The following is an 18,461-nucleotide window of genomic DNA, read 5'->3' on the forward strand; positions in this document are numbered from 1 at the left end:
GAGGCAAAACTGGAGGAACAGACACTAACAACAATACAGAAGACAGGCAATCACTGGAATGGCATTATCAAAGCGACAGTCATTTAGGACAGTGTAAAAGTGGGATGTGAAAATTGTCTGAATATGTAGCCTCAAGTTGTCCCGGCCCGGAGCAAAACCGGATCCTTCCCTTGTTCCCCTGGACCCTGGATCCTCCACCCCTCCGAGTCATCCTCAACTCCCCCAGACCATCATCCCGAGCAAGAATCCTTTCGGTGCTCCTTGTCGGCAGCAGATTCTCATCGTGGCCTCGCATCCGCTTAGGGGGCAGCCACAACGGCACCAGTGCCGTACTGGATGTTGAAAACGGTGTCCGGCAGCCTGCCGTTGGTGAAACCCAGCGCATGAGAACACGAAGGCTGGTTGCTGACGGCCAGGTTGACGGAGCACTGCTCGTCATAGCCCCAGTGGCAGACGGGGTCCTGGATGTTGAACAGGCGGGAGTTCTTGGCAACCCAGCTGTTGGGCTGGCCCAGGCAGCTGGCGACGTAGTTCATGCTGTTGGAAGCCGAGAGGGGGAGACCGCCGGCCTTGAGGTGCTGCACGCAGTTACTGGCGGCCACGTTCTGGACGTCCATGTCGACGGCGCCGCCGGTGATGGGGTGGGCGGTGGCGCTCTGACCGGAGACTAGGAAGTTGTAGGCGTCGTACGAGATGTCGTAGGCGCCACCGGACTGGTCGATGCGGAGCAGGTCTACAGAGCGGCCGCCGTAGGAGACCCGGACGCAAATGTTGTTGCAGTCGACCGACATAGGCCAGTAGGCGACCCGGTTGGTGTTAATCTTGCAACCGAGAACGCCGATTGAAGAGGAGTACATGTCGTGGGGGGTGATGCCACGCAACTCGCCAGCAACAAAGGTCGCCAGCAGGCCAACGGCGAGGGAAGCAAGAGCAAACATGATGATTCTGCTATTGATGGAGGTGTAGAAGTAATTGAAGTATTCTTTGTCTGGAAGGGATGCCTGAGAAGGTGTGACTTGCTTGCTGGCAAAGAAGAGGATGTGGGATGGTGGTGGAAGGGAAGATTGAAAGCTGGCAGTAACGATGGGAATTTATAGAGATGAAGGGATAGCCTCCATCCCAACTGCCTTCTCAGCCTTTTCAGTTGAGCGTCGTGTTTGAGAACTTTGTTCGCCATGCCAACCATTTTGATCACGGCTGCCCTGGCTGTTGAGGAATTAGCGTGACCATGTTACTTGGGATGGAGTGCTTGACCGAGTTGGAATGCGTAATTAACTTGTTAACCCCTGAACAAAGCTCTATTCCTTGGTACTGTACTCGGCCGTAAGCTACTTTGGAGAATGTAGACACTGTGTGCCGAACAGGGTGATAGGGGAATGACAGCGGAATGTGGCCGCTGTACACAGTATCAACTCTGAAGCAGCCAAGCAACCATATCTGAGTTCCCGATGCTGTTGCTTGAATTTTCATTCCGCACTGATCAAACCTGGGAAGACTAGCCAGTCAGCGGCCATAATCTGTGCACGTTGAAAAGTGAGAACTGATACCGCTGGAAGTGACCTTCGGTGGCACACAATGAAATGTAGGCTTATGATGGTAACTACACTTCTCACAAACAGCGGGAGTGGGATATGTATTTTCCCCAGATACCAAACAAAAGCCCATTTTCTGCGGTTTGTCTGGGTTAACCATCGCAGTTTGCCTTTCACACCATACCAACCCAATCTCACCCGCCTCAAACCCCTTTATTCCACACTCATCCCATCTCCCACCCTCCCCTGCCGAAACACCTCCAAAATAGTCTCCCGCTGCGCATCATACGCAAACTGAATCTCCCTCTCCCCCACCCTCCCAGCCAGCACCTCCTCCTCAGCAGCCCAAAACGCACCCACGTGCTCCTCCTCACTCAACCTCGCCACCGGAAACCCATCCTGGCTTCCCTCCAACTTCAAACCCTCCACCCCCACCAAAAACGTCACCTTCCTCCACCTCTCCCGCCCACCCCCATCAAACTCACCCATCTCCACCACCCGCTCCACTCGACTTACCACCAGCCCCGTCTCCTCCCGCACCTCGCGACAGAGGGCATGTAAGATGGACGCGTCGGTGGTGTCGACGCGGCCGCCGGGGCATTCCCACTTGAAGCCGAAGCCGTCGCGGGGGGACCGCTGGATGAGGAGGACGCGATTGGTGGTGGTGTTGTTGTTGTGCTGCTTGTGTAGGATGAGGGCGGCTACGACGACGTTGGTGAGGTGCGGGTTGGTGGAGAGGTATTGGGCTGGGGTGGTGGTGGTGTAGGGGGTTAGGGAAGGGTGGGTGCTGGGTAAGGGGGTGGTGTCGGTGTTGGTGTTTGTTGACATTGTGTTTCTGGGCCTGGCTAATATAGCGTCCGTGCTTGTTTACTGTATCTCGGGAATTTCAAGAATGTCTGGTGTTCGGACGGTTGAGTTGTACTTGTTTTAAATAATGCCACTGTTCTGGGCTGGATATGTTGCTGACGCGGAAAAACGCCGCAACGTGTGGCTCAAGGTTGAAAGGCCTGACGCGTCCTCCAGGCAGCAGGGATTTCCAAATTCTCTGCCTATTCCAGTTCATTCTCAACCCACAGACCGACTGTAGGCATCATCTATCAATTATCGCGAATATCCCGTCAGCAACACACAGCGAGGAATATTATTATTATTATTATTATTATTCATACTCCGCTATGCCCTAGGGCGTGCCGGACCCTCTGCTATTTAGTGTACAGGAAAACCGTGCCCTCCCAGGCCGGGTGAAAAACCCGTACCAACAATCAAGGAGCGATGCGTTTTAGTGAGCCTACATATACAAAGAGAGGAGGCCTCCTGGCCTCCGAACGGGGGCGCTTCAGGCCGCCGTTTCCAGCTCGAGCCTCCTGGCTAAGCTGTACATCGGCAGCTTCCCCGTGTCCATCAGCCAGTCGAGGATCCTCCTCGCGAGCCGTGCAGTCGTGGGATTGATACCGTGTAGAACAGAGTAAAAGTCCCGTCGTGTCCGAATTCCAGTCCTCTCCCATCTTCGAGCCAACCCGGTGAGGCCAAACACCACACTACTAGGTGTTCGGCAGTCTCTCGTCCCCCGCCACACTCGCAGGCAGGCGTTAGAACCTCCGGGACTCCCCGTGTGAACAAGAAGTCCCGTAGGCCTATTGCTCCCGTCCGGATTTGAATCAGCAGTGAGCTCTTCGCCTTGTTGAGATCGTCATGCCTCCTTAGGGTTTCGTTCCGAAATAGCGTCTCCCGCTGATGGTCAAAGTCGTCCGCCGGCCTGGTAATTGCTCTGCCGTCCCGTTCCTTTAACCACCTCGCTCTCCAGGCCTCTTCTGCTACCCTGTCCGTATCAACGATTCCCCCCGTCCAGCGCATGACCGTGCCCGCGGCTCTCTCCACCGCCGTAGGCCCTTGGGGCCCCAAGGTTCGCGGTCGGCCCCTGTTGCCCCTCCTCGAGCTAAGTCTCTGCTGTATCTTGCGGCAGGCGGTGAGGACAACGCTCGCCGCCGTCTTCTTGCCGCCTTGACCGTCGTCCAGATCGGGTCGTTGGAGTCGGTTTTCGAAATCGGCAAGCCGTTTGTTTAGGTACAAGTCCAATGGTGGGACCCACGTCTCTGTCTCGAGGTTACGGATTGGGGTAGACTTAAAGGCTCCCGCCACGATCCGCAAGCTCTTGTTCTGGGCCTTCCCGAGGGCCTTGGTGATGCCTTTCTTTACCGGCTCGCCTCCCACATCCGTGGGGATGTGAAATCGATGATGCGCCATAGGCCAGCGCCGACCGGATGCACTTTGTGTATACTTCTCGTGCTTTGGCTAGCCCCATTCCCCACGTCTTTGCCACGATCCTCGACAGGGCGTACCTCTGGGTCCTCAGCTTCCTTTCCACCGCCACCAGGTGAGCTTTCCAGTTGAGTTTCCAGTCCAGCCAGACTCCCAGGAATCTGGCAGACCCTTCTGGTTTGACGGGGCTAGTGCCTCCCCCTGTGTTAGTAAGGTTTACCTGTTCGGTCCACTGTCGTCGCCCCTTGTAGAAATGGATGAGTTCGCTCTTTTCGACGACGAACTTCATCCCCTGACTTTCCGCCCATCGTAGACACGCTTCCCATGCCTCTTCCAGCTGCCGGATGTTAACCTCGGGGTTTCGGTCGAAAGCCAGGAGGTTGGTGTCATCTGCAGACCCCACAATAGACAAGTGTGGATGTTCGTCGTTCAGCTGCTTGTATAGAGAGGCAATGTCGAGAATGAAAAGGACTGGTGGAAGTGGGGAGCCCTGGGCGAGCCCTGCCCGACTCGCCGTTGGGGACGCTGTCTTGACGTCTGAAAGCAGGGTGGCCTCTCGGCCCGGTCAACCAGGTCTCTTATCTAGAGGACCAGCCACCTCGGGTAGCCCATTTCCCGCAGAGTTGCTAGCAGTCGGGTATGGTTGACCGTGTCAAAGGCTCCTGAAATGTCCAGTTGCAATAGAGACGCCGCACCCTTCTGTCTCCACGCCTCCTGGACCTGGGCTACCACTAGCCGGACAGCTAGCTCCGTGGAGCGGTGTGCCCTGTTTCCCATTTGTTCGTCTGGGAGCAGGCCGTTGGCCTCTGCCGCTAGGGTGACCTTCGTGGCGACCACCGACTCTATTACTTTCCCCAGGGTTGGTAGCAGAGCAATGGGCGTGTATCCCCCCGGGGTTTGATACACCGGCGGAGCCTTTCCTGGTTTCGGCAGTACTACAGTCTTCGCCCTCTTAAAACGGTTGGGGAACCATCCTAGCTCCAGGCACCTTGTCGCCAGAACGGCCAGCACTTCAGCTAGCGGTGCTCCGCACGCCTTCAGAAGGCCTATCGGGAGCAGGTCCTCCCCTGGCGCCTTCCAGGGGCTCGCTCCTCCTATCGCCCTCGTGATCTCGGCCGGCGTCACTGCCTGTGAGACGTCGAAGCCTGGGTCCCAGTTGTTCAGGAAGGTTGGTCTTGCACGTCTGTGAGATTGGCCGGGGGGCTCGGGAAGAACCTCTCGGCCAGGGCGTTGGCTTTCTGGTCATGCGTTTCAGCCGTTACTTGCCCAGACGAATTCTTGAATGCCGGTAGTTTCGGTGGTTCAGGCGGTAGAAAGCTCCGTAGTCTGGCCCATCTTTCCAGGCTCCACATCTGGTCAGGTTTTCTCGCCTCGCTTGCCTTCTGCAGGTCGCTCCTCCAAGCCCTCGTCCGTGCTTCGCGGGTTGTCCTGGCGAGGTCCTTGAGCCTCAGCGAGGAATATCGCGCTTTTACGCGCGTAGCTCCGGTTCCCCCGCCATTGAGTGAACCATCCCATGCCATGGCCCAAGAGGCAAAACTCCTCATCATACATGCTTTTCGAGCCTTGTGTATTACCGGGCAGACTACGAATATTAACAGTGCAGACTGGAAATGCGAGGAAAGAGATATGAAAAGAAATGAAGAAAACAGAAAACCCGAGATTTGATGCCTACTAGCCTACCTAGTCTAAAGGCCAGCTCCCCGAAACACGTAGAGCCACCAAGTAATCACTCTCCCAGGTTGATGGATCACATCCTGTCGGGAACAGTTAGTACACGCACAATCTACAACAGCATGGCAAATCTGCAAAGAAAGCAAAAGGGTATCTTACCTCTCAACAGGACTCAACCCCAACAACCGCATCCCAGTCTCCAGCACCAGCCTCGCCCCCTCATCCAGCGCCGCCCTCGCAAGAACCACGGCTCTGCCACCCTCGGTACCTACGACCTGCAGCACATCATAACACGACGAAAGCTGGTGCGTCAACCGGCACAAGTACGTTAGGATAGTGGACGGCTCCAGAGTCTTGAGTGTCATGGCTGTCACATCCGGGCACTGCGCCATGAGTCGGAGCAGGTCAACAGCATGCGGTTTGTCCATGAGAATGTCTGCGTCCAGTCCGTCGGGATGGCTCTCGAGGTGGTTGACAAGGTCTTGTCTGGTGAGACCCGCTTTGCGGCAGAATAGAGTTGAGTCTCGCGTGGCAGTATTGAAGGTAGGGCCCCGTGTCGCCCCTCAAAGGATGTCATGCGGTTGATGGCAAAGGGGTAATTGTTGATCCGCTTGCCGGTCATGTCCTGGACCATCACTGCCGATATCCCAACCTTCTCTGCCACAGCATCCGAGTCTTCCACTTGGGAACACTTGACCTCGTTCTGGCGCATAACCCCGTGCATCGCCTCACGCGACTGGTCCAAGATGTCGCTCAGTAGCTGCACATTCCCCAGGCGCGAGTACATGCCTAGCACCTTGCCGAAATTTACATGTTGAAGTCGCACAGCGAGGTCGGAGCGGCCCATCAGCTCGAGGGTTCGGAAAACGCGACGGAAGTAGAGGTCTTGTTCGGTCGAGACGACGTAGATCATCTTATCGAAGGCATACTTTTCATCACGCTCGAGAATGGCAGCAAAATCGCGGAGGAGGTAGGTTGTAGTACCAGTACGGCCGCGGACCACAGCTACACCAAGGCCTTTAGGGCCATGCTTTTCGAAGTTAATGACCCAGGAGCCGTTATCTTCTTCATAGACACCTTTCCCTCGAAGGATGGTCTCGACCCGCTCAATAGTAGACTTTCTGACTTGGGATTCGCCAGAGTATTCGTCAAAGTCGATGTTGAGCCGAGCGTAGGTTGCAACATAACGGTCGATACTGATATCGCGGAAGCGGCGTCACAGTGCTAGGGCCTCCTCGTCGCCGCTCTCCATGCGGCCGAAGAAGGCATTGCGCTCTGCGAACAGCCCTTGAGACTCGATCTCGGCTGTGTCACGGCCCTCGTCCCGGGCTTTCTTGCTTGCTTCTTGTTCTGGCTTGAAGACCGCGTTGATTCTCGCGTAGACGTCAAGGAGGTGCTTGAGCGGTTCGCGAGCCAGCTCCTCCTCGGATCCAAAACGCTACCACCCAACGGCCAACAGGCCAAACTGCTTCCCCCAGTCGCCGAGGTAGTTCACCTTGACCACGTCCCAGCCCATGGTCTTGTAGAGGTTGGCAATGAAGGCCCCGATGATGGTGCTGCGGAGGTGCCCGGTATGGAATTCTTTGGCGATGTTGGGGGAGCTGAACTCCAGTACGACCTTCTTACGGCCTTGGGTTGGTAATGCATGGTCGCGTAGTCCGGCGTCGAGATCACTGCCATAGGAGTGTTGGCGCTGGAAAATATAGGGAAGGATGAGTCGTGGCAGAGACAAGGGAGCAAAGAAAAACGGGAGATGTATCCCGACCGCTCCTGGTTCACGGAAGAGCGGGTGATTCTTGGGAAACGCAGCCACAAGCTCGGCGCACTGTTCGGCCGACTTCTTGCCCTTGATGCGCAGACGAGGAACGGGCAACACCAAGTCCCCGTTCGCTGGGGCGCCAGGAACCTGCAGCGACTCGTATGCCACGGCCGCCTCACACCCTGCGAGTCGGGCGAGAATATCCGCGAGGTAGGCACAGTAAATGTCAATGGGCCGGCTGAGGGGGTGTGCCACGGGATAATCTCCAGGGATGGATGGAATAGGGCCGGCTCCAATCCCCGAAAGCAACGTTGTAAGCCCGCCCAGCGTCAACCTTGACATTTTCGTAGGTTCTGTGTTGTTTTTGTTGCAGTTGTGATGTGTGAGAACCCAGCGGCCAGCCCCTTTGTCTTTTTGGCGTTTTGGAGATTAACGCGGGGTTCAAAAGTGTGGAAGGCAAGTTGCCTGTGACTCACAAACAGTTTAGGTAGTGTCAGCACAAAAGCCCGACCAACATTTTAGACCCCAATCTTCTGATGCCACGCAGAAACGAGGGTCGGTCGTAGGAGTGGGATAAGTGGAAGGCTGTGTTGTGTTGAGGTATTGAGTCAGTCAGGTCCAGTCACTGGTGTCAGCCACATGGGGCAGTTACGTAGGTGTAGAAGTTTCACGAAAAAGATTCGGGCGGCTCAGGCGCCGACGACGCCAAAAACCACAACGCGTGCCTGAAAGGCTTAACACTTCCTCTAGGTACCTAGGCTACGAGAAGAAGTTTCCAAAGTCTCTACCTATTCTAAGTCATGCCCAGCCCGCCAACCAACAGTAGGCCTCTGTCAATTATCCCGAGTATCCCATCATACTCCCCAGTGCGGTCAACCAGAACTGGAACCATCTACATGGGGTGTACACCACCGGGAATGGCGTCAAGCCCTAAACGAGATTAGCACAACCTTCCGCCCCATGCTATCGGCACAGGGCACGGATCACTTACATCCTTCCGTCTGCTCCTCCACGGTCTGCTGCTTCTGGCAGGCCACGGCCTCCTCGGGAGTCTGGGTCTTCAGGACTGAGCATCGGTCGCCGGTACATCGCGCGTCTAGCGCCTTTTGGAGGGCATCTCCCTTCCAGCCAAACACGTAATCACCATGTTGACCATATCCAGTGCTGTACGCAAGTTAAATCAGTTTAATGGTTTGGTACATAAAGAAAGACGCATTGGCCACTCACGCATCACCCATCGAGTAAACGAGCGGCTGCCCGGTCTCGGGCCAGTCCTCGGGGTTGTTGAACTCGCGCGTATCCCACATGACCTCGTACATCAGCTGCGGCAGGCGGACGGGGTGGGTGTCGGGACAGGTTCCGGTCGATTCAAAGCTGCCGGTGATCGGGTAGGCGACGTGGCTCTTGTGGTCGGGCGTGTCGAGGTTCTTGCCGTCCCAGCATCTGGATGTCGTTGTTAGTTACTGTGTGGATTAAGAGGCAAGGAAGGGGGTTTGGCTTATTACGTTGGGAATGTGATGGTGGTCCGGATACCGCCGGGGCAAGGCTTCGCGGGGAAAGACGCTGTGTCATCGCCCGTGCAAGGGGCGCCGCCAAACGGAGTCTGCTCAATGTTATGCTCGCAGCGGTGGCAAATCTGTTTAGCCATGCCCTTCTGAGTCCGCCGGCCAGCTTCTCCCACCAGCATGCGGAAGCCCTGGTCTTGTTAGTATGTTACCGTACCAGGATGGCTCCCAAGTTGTCCCACGACTCACCGGCTTGAAGGCCGTAACGGTGGTCTTGCCGTCATAGGGTGGAATATAGTACACCGTGACGCCGCCAGCTCCTTTGAGCCCAAGATTGACCATCTGCGGAACCCTCTTGTACGTGCCATTCTTCGCACGGAAGTAGATGTTTGCGGTCCAGTAGTTGCTAAAGTCTTCCGAGAAGGAGCATGTCGTGCATGTCGACCTTTCCGCAGGGTCATACTCGCCGGGGGTCATACTGGCGGTGAATGAGTTGCCGCCTACGATCTGATGGAGATGCGGAGATTGTAGTTCGCCGGGGTTGACTAGGGGGTCGAGGCGCTCGATGACGAGTTGGGAACATTGGAAGCGCATCATGGCGGCCTGGGCAAATTGGGCCGAGGCCTGGCCAGCGCAGAGCGCCGCCACTGAAGCAAGGAGAGACACCTTCATCGTTACCACTTGTTTGGTTCTTGTTGTCGAACGAGGGTTGCAGCGTGGTGTAGCACTGTATCTGTACTCAGTAAATGACATGGGGCTCAACTGGGATAGGAGAAGAGCTGAAGAGTGTATATAAGATATCAGTCCCTCACTTTCTTATACCTTGCCCCGCGGTGGGCTGGCCAACCGTTTTACTTTTTCAATTATTGTTAGGAATAGATTGCGGCTTCATATTCACCGGAAGTTGTGCCCAGGCTGGTGAACCGGGGGGGAAGTGCCGCATATTGCGCGGCTAGGTGGTTAAATCAGGGGTAAAGACAACACATCCTCATTGGGCGACTTCATCATTGGCAGCGTTCCGCGTCAAGCCGAACCAGATGTCTAATCTATTGTAATGTATCCTCGCATACCCCCACATGCCTCTCAGATGGCTGGTTGTCGACGTCGGTAGCTAAAACCGGGTTGCTAGCTGCGATGAAAAGACGATCCTATCCTTGAGCAGTGATGGCGTATATTAAACAGCGTGCGGGATCAGCATCATGACCAACTTTCACTGTTGGTCATTGTTCTGGAAGAATATTCTGGAAGAATTCCGTGTATTATTTCAAACTCCCCCCACGATAGTCCATAGTGGTTCAAAGTCCACATGAGTTTCTGCAACGTCGAGCCGTTAACTCCCCAGCGTTAGTAAAATGTCAACGGGTAATAGGGTTCAACGGAGCTTATGCCTGGAGGAACGTGCGAGGAACGAGTACTTCCGAAAGGTTCCTTTGCCTGGAGGAACGTGCGAGGAACGAGTGCCTGGAGGAACGTGCGAGGAACGAGTACTTCCGAAAGGTTCCTTTTCCGAAAAAAACCATGGTATGCTCCAAGCACGGACCAGTCAGTCCCATAAAAAACCCACTAAAAAAGCCGTGTCATTTCTCCCTCTAAACTGTGAAGGTTTACTGTCATTATCCTGACGATTGTGGAAGCAGCCATGTTGCTTTGCCTGGAGGAACTTGCCTCTGACGATAAGCGTCTCGAAGTTGGGCTTGGCAGTGGTGGTGCACGGACGGTCTGTTGGGGTCTGTCGGCTGTGGGGCTGGCCCCGGTTTATAAGGGCCAATGAGACGGCGTACCCCCGGGCAGGTTCGCCGACGACCACGAAAGGATGCAGATTGCAGGCCAACACGGCAACAAGTTGAGAAGGAAAATATTAATTGAAGCAGCTTATTCCGCTGGAAAAGAGCTCCAAAACAGAGCAACGGCAAAGAAGTTTGCTACGATTCGGGCTCGGGAACCCCAGGGTCTCGCCAGAGCGCCGCGCCCTCTACGTCATCGGTTTCAGTCCCTTGGCCAGATTCAGGCATGGCAGCCCATTCTTGAAACCACGACTCGTGCCTGTGGTCCTGCTCGAACCGCCGCCTGGTCTCCTCGCCCCGCCGTTCCAGCTTGAGGATGGCCTCCCTCATGTCTTTGTCCAGCACATTCTTGGGCTCGATGAAGTCGCCGCGCCCCGGTTTCCGAAACAAATGCAGCCCGTCCCAGCTCTGCGCCCTCGACAGCTGCACGTACAGGCTCATGAAGCTGGGTCGAGTCGCCGTACCGCTGGAGTGGACGCCTTTGAGGTTGACGAGGACGTTGGAGAACTGCTTGCCTTGGCTCTTCTGATCTGTCATAGCGAAGGCCGGGGTGCAAAGAGGCCCCGTTCGGTGGGTGACCCACCTGAAACCCGGCTTGCCCCTCCATCTGCCTTCTTTGCCCCGCATTTGGCTCGGGATGGCGACCGTCTTGCTCTTGATCAAGATTGTGCCGTTCGGGAGCCCGGGAATGGCCAGACCGGCGGTATCCTCCGACTCGAGGAGGACGGCCACGGGTGGCCCGAGATGGAGAGTCACGTCGTTGGCGAGCGCGATGGTGCCGGCTGCGAGGTCGGGGAAGATGTCGACGGCCTTGAAAGGTGCCCCGTTGACCACCTTTAGCCCGACAAACTGGTTGCGAGTCACCACCACCGGCATCCCTTGAGCGTAGAAGAACAAGCCCGGGGTTGGCAGCTGGGAGTCGTCTCCGTAGCGAAGCACGCGGCACAGCTCTTCCACACTTAGTCGCTTCCCCGAATCGGTATCGTGCTTGGCCACAAAGATGGAGATGTGCTTGCCGTGGGCACGAGCCCACTGGACGACGGCCGCCATGTTCATGTCCCACCGGTCTTGGTTCAGAGGCGTGATGGCTCTCAAGCCATCTACGAAGGAGGACTCGCTCGACGGTGTATAGACGCGCTGACATAGCCGCTGGAAGTCTAGCTCGGTTTGCTCGCCATTGCGCAGGCGCGGAAGGAAACCCCGCAACCTTGGACAGCCGGCCGCGCGGACCTGTTCGCGGAGGATGACGACGTTCGTGAACTGGAGGAACAGCTTATGCGCTGCTAGGTGCTTTGCCGAGCTGTCCGGTCTCTGTCCACCGGGGTCCCTAGGCGTTGGCAAGAGGAGGCTGGTCTGCAGGACGGGGTCGAACTGGAAGAAGTCACCAAAGAACATGACTATTGGGATCCCGCCGAACGGTCGATGCTGGTCGTCTCTGTACTGCTTCAGGCGGCTGTCCACCGCCGCGAGCGTGAGACCGCCCACCTGGCTGATCTCGTCGATAACCAGCATGATCATGTTTTTCCACCGCAGCTTCTCTTCTTCCGAGATGTTCCTTGCTGTCGCTGCCCTGCCCTCAAACGCAATATTTGCCGCCGAGTGCAGCGTCACTCCGCCGATAAGCGCGGCCGCGTTACCGCTGGCGCCCGTCAGGAGCAGCGTGTGGAGACCGTCCTTCAGCCGGAACATGTCCTTGATGGCGTGTATGACGCGAGACTTGCCGGTGCCGCCCTCGCCGCCGATGTATTGGAAATGCTGCCGACCCCCTTCTTCCTGCAGCCGTGTGCCGCGCTCGTCAAGAAACACCGCCGGTAGCAAGACTGCCATCGACTGGAGCTTATTCAGGGTCCAGTGCCTTGTGAGGCCCAAGGCCACATCGACGTATGTTGCATAACGTCCGAGCTCGAGCCGCATCTGTCCGCCCGGACCGACCCCTTCTGGAGATCTTTCGCGTCCGTGAACGGGCAACCGTGGGCTCCTGTGTGGCTCGCCGGCATGCGCAGAAGACGGATTCATTTGCCTGCCCTGGATCTTCGCCGTGACGCTGCTGTCCTCTTTCTTCTGGACCTTCAATACCGCGTCGATCTCCTCGCGGCTGGGCAGTCCCATGCCGCGGAAAGGCGAGTCTTGGAGGTCCTGTAACATGGTATAAAAATGGCGACCACGCTGGGCAGCATTGCTGTCGTCCTGGCTTGGGTCAACTGCCCTCGCCTCTTCGTCCAAGCGCCTCAGGGCCGAGGGCGCCGCCATATCCTTGATTTCGCTACGTCGGACCGCGGATAGGACATCCAGGAAGGCTTCGTGGTGGGCTTGCGGATTAATACTCTCCACGTCCTCACCGACGCCGTCATCGTCGCCCACTTGGTCGCCAAAGTCCAGTCCGTCCACGGCGTCCTCGGAGTCCTCTTCAAGGCCTTGCAGCTTTCGATCAGCACGGGCATCGTCCGCCGAGACGCGTAGCAGAGCGATGTTCTGGAAGTGTGAGCGGATTCGGGCGCCCAGCTGCCCCTCGAGCGATCGCCAAAGTCCTGGTATATCGTCCGCTGGCTCAGCCTGAAACCTTCCCATGGAACGAAGAGGGCAAGGTGCAGGACTGCGTTTCTGTATGTGACTTGTAAGCAGTTTTCTTTTACGCCAAGAGGACCCTGATACCTACCTCTACAAATTTCTCGTCCTGCTCAAACTTACCTTCCAAGGCGTAGGCGTTAATAGATAGGAGACAGACGAAACCCAGTCCGTACAGGTGGCGCTGGCACTGCCCCGTGATGGCGGCTTGACTCCGTACGCCCCATTATTTTGTACTGGAGCAGGACCTGGCTGCTAACACTTCCAAGTGTCATCCCCCCGCCAACTCGATGGTCCCGACCAGACAGCTCCTTGGCCAAGCACTTCAGCACATGTGTCCTTTGCCCGGGCCCCGTCGAGCTAGATACCTTCCATATCAAGCAAGGAGTCTGGCCGGAGCCGCTGGTCAAGACTTCGGTGTTCGCCAAACTCGGGTCTTACTTGCAGCCAGAGAACGACCGCCCTCCTCGCGAGGGCATACACATATGCCACGTCCTCGTTCTCTTCCCCGTCGACCAGCAACCCTGGAAGTCTCTGGCCGGGTGGATGCGGACCGCCGCGAACCCCTTTCCTAAGGGGTCGTGGATCACGTGCAGTGGCCGACTCCTGGGGGTCCTAGACCGCGACTGATCCAAGGCTCTCGGAAAGTCGATCCTACTGTTCGAATTCTGGTGATTCTCGCCGACAATTGGGAACTCATTCGGCAGAATTCCCCGTCAACCAACAATACACCGACGCCGAAATCATCCGACCCTGTCGGCAACTTACCAACGACACCACGATCGGCTGGCCCCGGAGCAGTCGCAAGCAGAAACCCGTTCTCTTCACTAGGCCGTGCTCAAAATCCCACTTCCTCGCCTCAGAATCCATCTTCCTCGCCGGTTGCCCCAGAAACCGCAGAACGCGAAGCGACCGAACCACCATCCAGCCCTGGAGCACAGCTAGACTCGATCACGGCCGATCCTGATCAGATGCCCACAGGTCCATCTTCAGGTATGTATCGCCGCCAGCGCTGCTCTCAGATCAGTCAGATCAGACAGACCCTCCTGATCTGATCGGATTGATTCCCTCGACCCTTGGACTGGACTGGACTGGATTGAACTGGACTGAACTGACATACAAATGCAGCTATTCGTAACCCTGCTGCCCCTTAATCGATCCCCAATCCGGCCTGCTGCCCTTCATGACTCCTCCGATGACGATATCGCCGTTCCTAAGCCAGTTCTTCAGCATCTGAAGCATCTCGATAGTCTCCCACTTCATTGCATGCCTCTGGGAGCTCAGAGTAAGCCTAGCAATGCTGAAGGACCTCTCGCAGTCAGCTGCCATGGCTGGAATAGCGAGAATGTCAAGGGCCATCTGAGACAGCTTTGGGAACTGAGCCTTATTACTGATCCACCATTCAACCGGATCGACGTTGCCCCCGACCTTCATGTTGTAGTACCGGTCAATCTCGTCCTCGTTACCATCTTCATCGGAACTGACTCCGCTGTTGACGAAGGCCTCGTAAGCATCGTCCTCCCGGCCTAAATCTCGACAGACAGATCGACCCTGAGGCTGGGGATCATCAGAGCTGCAATACCAGCGGTCAAAGTATTCCTTGAGACCATCTTTCGCAGCAACGAGCCACTCATGTTGTTCGGGATCCCTCCACCGACGCCGCAGCCACCGAAGGCCGAGATTTGGATTCAGAATGATAGCTGCAGTGAACAAAGGGGAATCCGCAAGCTTCGTGTAGTACTCGTCAAGTTTCTTCCAGGCATTGTTGATACTGGCCCGAATGCTGGCCCGCTCTCTAGCTTGGAGTCTAAGCAGACCGTCGCTGTCGGGCATCGTGACGTACTCGTCGCGGGCATGAGAAGGCAGGGCCCCTTCGTTGAAGCGCAGCCGCCGCGTCGATCGAAGCTGCGATAGACTGGTTGGTTGATTACGCGCTAGATCCGCCGAAGCTTCAGCTGCTCGAGCAGCTTCAAGACCGGAATCCTTGTCGTATAGAGTCTTGTAACCTTCAAGATGTCCCAATACATATTCCATCCCCATTAGAACATCTGAAAGTCGACCACTTGTTCCAGACTGCCCCCATCCCTGGGTCTTTATCGTCAGTTTGTAGAGTGGTTCTAAGATCGTCTTGATCTCGATCAGGGCCTTCCAGTCGTCGGTGGTTAGTTTGTCAGCATCAGGGATCCGCTTGTCACCATCAGATTCAAGATCAAGCTCCAAGATAAAGCTGTTGATATCATCCCTCTTCCTGACAGCCCTCTCGATCATCAGGTAAGTTGAGTTCCAGCGCGTGCTGTTGTCCTGCTTGAGGCCAAGGTCCCAGGTCGGCTCCTCTGACAACAGATAGTCGTCAGAGGTCTGGGCTTCCTTAGCATGCTGTCGGAATGCCTCGGATCGTTGCGGCGACGCCCTGATGAACTTGACGATATTGTGAAGCTTTCCAACAGGTCCCTTTGCTCTCCAATGTGCTAGTTCAGCCTCGTCGTCACTCCAAAGGGAAAGGGTATAAGCATCCCTCTCGAAGCAGGTAGCATCCTGGCCAAAAAGGAAAGCCTGAACAACAAGATTGAGGACATGACCGAAGCATCGCATTCGACGCGCCTTGATATCTCGGTCGGTTATGGTGGGATCGAGGGATCGATATAGGGCCTTGAGGCATGTGTCGTTGTTCCCTGCATTGTCGGCGACGCAGACACCCACCTGCTTCCCAATTCCCCAAGCCTTGAGAATATCCTGGATCGTGAGCGCGATGTAATTCCCAGAATGCTTCCCTAGCTGCCGACGGAAGGCTAGCAACCTGCTCTGGGGCATTTTCTTCTGATTGATGAAGTGCCCAAAGACTGAAATCATGGCTAGGTTGTTTGGAGAGGTCCAAAGGTCGAAGCTAATATGAATCTGACTGAGGGCTTTCGTCAGGTCAGCCTTGACCGCCATCATCTTCGACTCAAAAACCTCCTTGATATCCCTTCCAATTGTCGATCTACTGTGAGGGAGCTCTTGGGCGAATCCAGGGTCTAGCTGCTTTAAGAGCTCCTTGATGTAGACGCTCTCAAGAGCAGTAAAGGGCAAGTCGCCGTCGACAATATAGCCTACTAGAAGCTCCCGGGCCCGACTGATCTTCGCTTGTGGAATGCTGGAAGGGGTCGATCGGTTGCTAGCCTCTCGCTGGATGTCAAGGACGGTCATCTCGTTGTCTGGCCGGCTGGGGCTGTCCTCGGCGATGTTGTGGGACCTGTAACCGTTAGCAACGTGATTAGAACAACGGCAAGGGCTATGCTAGCCTTAGAAGGTGTCCCTGCGAGGCCGAGGTTGATTGAGCGCTGAAAAACTGGGGCTTGCCGTAGGCATCGCAGCGTCGACAGCACCAGACATCCTGCTTGACCTTTCCTGTTGTCGTCAGCTCCGTTAGGAACCAACCCTCACGAGTAATCCAGGAACGACGGCCACGGCTCTTCTTCTTGTTTAGAACACCGCTAATGACGAAAGTTCGGCTCCCCCAAACGATCTTGTATGGCTCGTCGGTATGTGTGACGGTTTGCTGCGCAGCTTCGTCGTACTGCTTCGCGATGGTGCGCAGTCGAGATCGAGGGCGGGGGAGGAAGACTGCTGCAACGTTGTTGGCATTGTCTGCAGTAGAGGCTGCGTAGCTGCTCTGTGCAGCAGTCGACATTGCGAGGTTGGGTTAACTTTAACTGGCGAATCGGATCAGCCTCAGTGGTCGTCACACACACGCGCGCGCGTACAAACAGTGGACAGAGCGACGCGCGGAATCCGCAATTTAGCGCTAGACAGGGCTTGTTCTGGCCCGGAAAAAGTAATACCCGACACATTCATCCACCTCTCTATAATTAACACTCAAAATGAAGGGATTCGGTGCCTTGACCAAGGGCCAAAAGTATGGTATAGATAACAATCAGATTATCAGATTTGTAAGGTGCTCATCTGATCCGACTGATCTGAAGAAATGGCCGATCTGAATCGACTGGACTGCTCTGGATTGATAGATCTGATCTACAATCTGATCTTTGAGCAGCGCTGATCGCCGCCTGTCAGACCCAGGGCTCACCTAGCCGTTGATCCAGATGGCGATGACTCGAACGATGGTTCGGACACAAAGGAACTATTAACGCTCAACTCGTCTCGAGCAGCAGTACCCCGACAAAGAAAAGGAAGGAACCAAGCTCTCCGGAACCGGCCAGAAGCAAGAGATCCACAGCGGGAAGAAAGAAGGCGCGGCTGTATGACTAGCTTTTGAGGTTGACCAAAGAACTGCTTTTGCTTGCTTTCCCAACATTCGTCAACCGTCCTAAAACTGATCGACCAACCATATTCTGATGCCGCTATGGGTTACCTGCGCCGGCCCGTTCCTCCAGGCTTCCTTTGGCGTGCCCGCGCGCAGCGGGCACGGTCACTCCTGTGCCTGGAGGAACTCCAGGTTCCTTAGGTCAAAAATGCCATGGCCTGCTCTAAGCACGGACCAGCTTTTTCTCCATAAAAAAACCAAAAAAAAAAAAAAAAAGGTGTTATTTCTAACCTGTACTGTCGAACTTCTCACTGTAGAATTTTGGCTTTTTTCTCCTTTTCGACTTCTCTCGATAGCATCTCGAAGTCTGGCGTCATCTGCATTCCGCTTCCTTGAATAAGCATCTCGCAGTTGGTCTTGGCGGTGGTGGTGCACGATGCTTTGACACTCGGCCAATCGGATCGCCGGAGAAAAGCCGCTAACCCGCACTTGGCATCAGGGCCCCTGTGACTCGCTGCTTCGCTCCTGCTTTTGCATGCCTCCGTCGCGCATTCCTTGACAATCACGAACACGAACAAAAAAATCGGATTTCTGTCAAAAAGTGGCGAAAGATGAGGTTTGCAGGGTCAACATTTATTATGGGTTGACTATACTACTGGGTCAGCATTTATTATGGGTTGACTATACTACTAGAGCGACGCACCCGCTTCTTCGTCAGCAGCTTCAGTCTGCGCTGATTCGGCCATGACGTCCCGTTCCTGGAACCACGACTACGGAGAACAACGTCAACATTGCCAAGATTACCTGGCTCAGCAGGAAGGATACAAGCAAGGCCTACGAGCTCGATGAGTCGTCTCCGTGACGAAGGGTAGCCAAGCAAATTGCTTCTTTGACGCACAAAATACACGGAACCTATCAGCTCGGTGAGATTACGCCACAGAGGTTAATCTTTACGGGATCTGATTACTGAAGCCCCTAGATGACGATATAGCTTACTGGAGACTCAAGAATGCGGCGTCATACATCGGCGATGAGGTCAAACCGGTGCTAGAGGCCACCTTTTTTACACCGCGGTGCTCCATTTTCCCAATCCAAGGAACTCGATACGTTCTTTCCATCCCGATTTTCTGACCTAAACTACAA

General features: G+C 55.5%; 5 protein-coding genes across 5 annotated transcripts; all 5 read right to left on the reverse strand.

The window, feature by feature from the left end:
* Nucleotides 1-299: 299 nt before the first annotated feature.
* CHGG_09485 (uncharacterized protein) lies at nt 300-938 on the reverse strand (the record flags this gene model as incomplete). Its single annotated transcript, XM_001227411.1, has 1 exon — nt 300-938. The coding sequence occupies one exon, from the start codon at nt 936-938 to the stop codon at nt 300-302; it is 639 nt and encodes a 212-aa protein (XP_001227412.1).
* Nucleotides 939-1,745: 807 nt separating this feature from the next.
* Nucleotides 1,746-2,360, reverse strand: CHGG_09486 (uncharacterized protein; the record flags this gene model as incomplete). The annotated part of the gene is made up of 1 exon (XM_001227412.1): nt 1,746-2,360. One exon carries the CDS (start codon nt 2,358-2,360, stop codon nt 1,746-1,748), a length of 615 nt encoding a protein of 204 aa, XP_001227413.1.
* Nucleotides 2,361-4,373: 2,013 nt separating this feature from the next.
* CHGG_09487 (uncharacterized protein) lies at nt 4,374-7,563 on the reverse strand (the record flags this gene model as incomplete). The annotated part of the gene is made up of 5 exons (XM_001227413.1): nt 4,374-4,965; nt 5,341-5,373; nt 5,622-5,845; nt 6,115-6,492; nt 6,958-7,563. The coding sequence occupies 5 exons, from the start codon at nt 7,561-7,563 to the stop codon at nt 4,374-4,376; spliced, it is 1,833 nt and encodes a 610-aa protein (XP_001227414.1).
* A 1,159-nt stretch (nt 7,564-8,722) lies between these two features.
* On the reverse strand, nt 8,723-9,398 carry CHGG_09488 (uncharacterized protein; the record flags this gene model as incomplete). The annotated part of the gene is made up of 2 exons (XM_001227414.1): nt 8,723-8,917; nt 8,976-9,398. The coding sequence occupies 2 exons, from the start codon at nt 9,396-9,398 to the stop codon at nt 8,723-8,725; spliced, it is 618 nt and encodes a 205-aa protein (XP_001227415.1).
* A 1,250-nt stretch (nt 9,399-10,648) lies between these two features.
* On the reverse strand, nt 10,649-16,745 carry CHGG_09489 (uncharacterized protein; the record flags this gene model as incomplete). The annotated part of the gene is made up of 6 exons (XM_001227415.1): nt 10,649-13,111; nt 13,199-13,327; nt 13,517-13,690; nt 13,844-14,016; nt 14,215-16,307; nt 16,405-16,745. The coding sequence occupies 6 exons, from the start codon at nt 16,743-16,745 to the stop codon at nt 10,649-10,651; spliced, it is 5,373 nt and encodes a 1,790-aa protein (XP_001227416.1).
* Between the last annotated feature and the right edge of the window lie 1,716 nt (nt 16,746-18,461).

The sequence above is a fragment of the Chaetomium globosum genome, genomic scaffold (assembly GCF_000143365.1).
Source record: "Chaetomium globosum CBS 148.51 scaffold_6 genomic scaffold, whole genome shotgun sequence".
In the NCBI taxonomy this organism is placed as follows: domain Eukaryota; kingdom Fungi; phylum Ascomycota; class Sordariomycetes; order Sordariales; family Chaetomiaceae; genus Chaetomium; species Chaetomium globosum.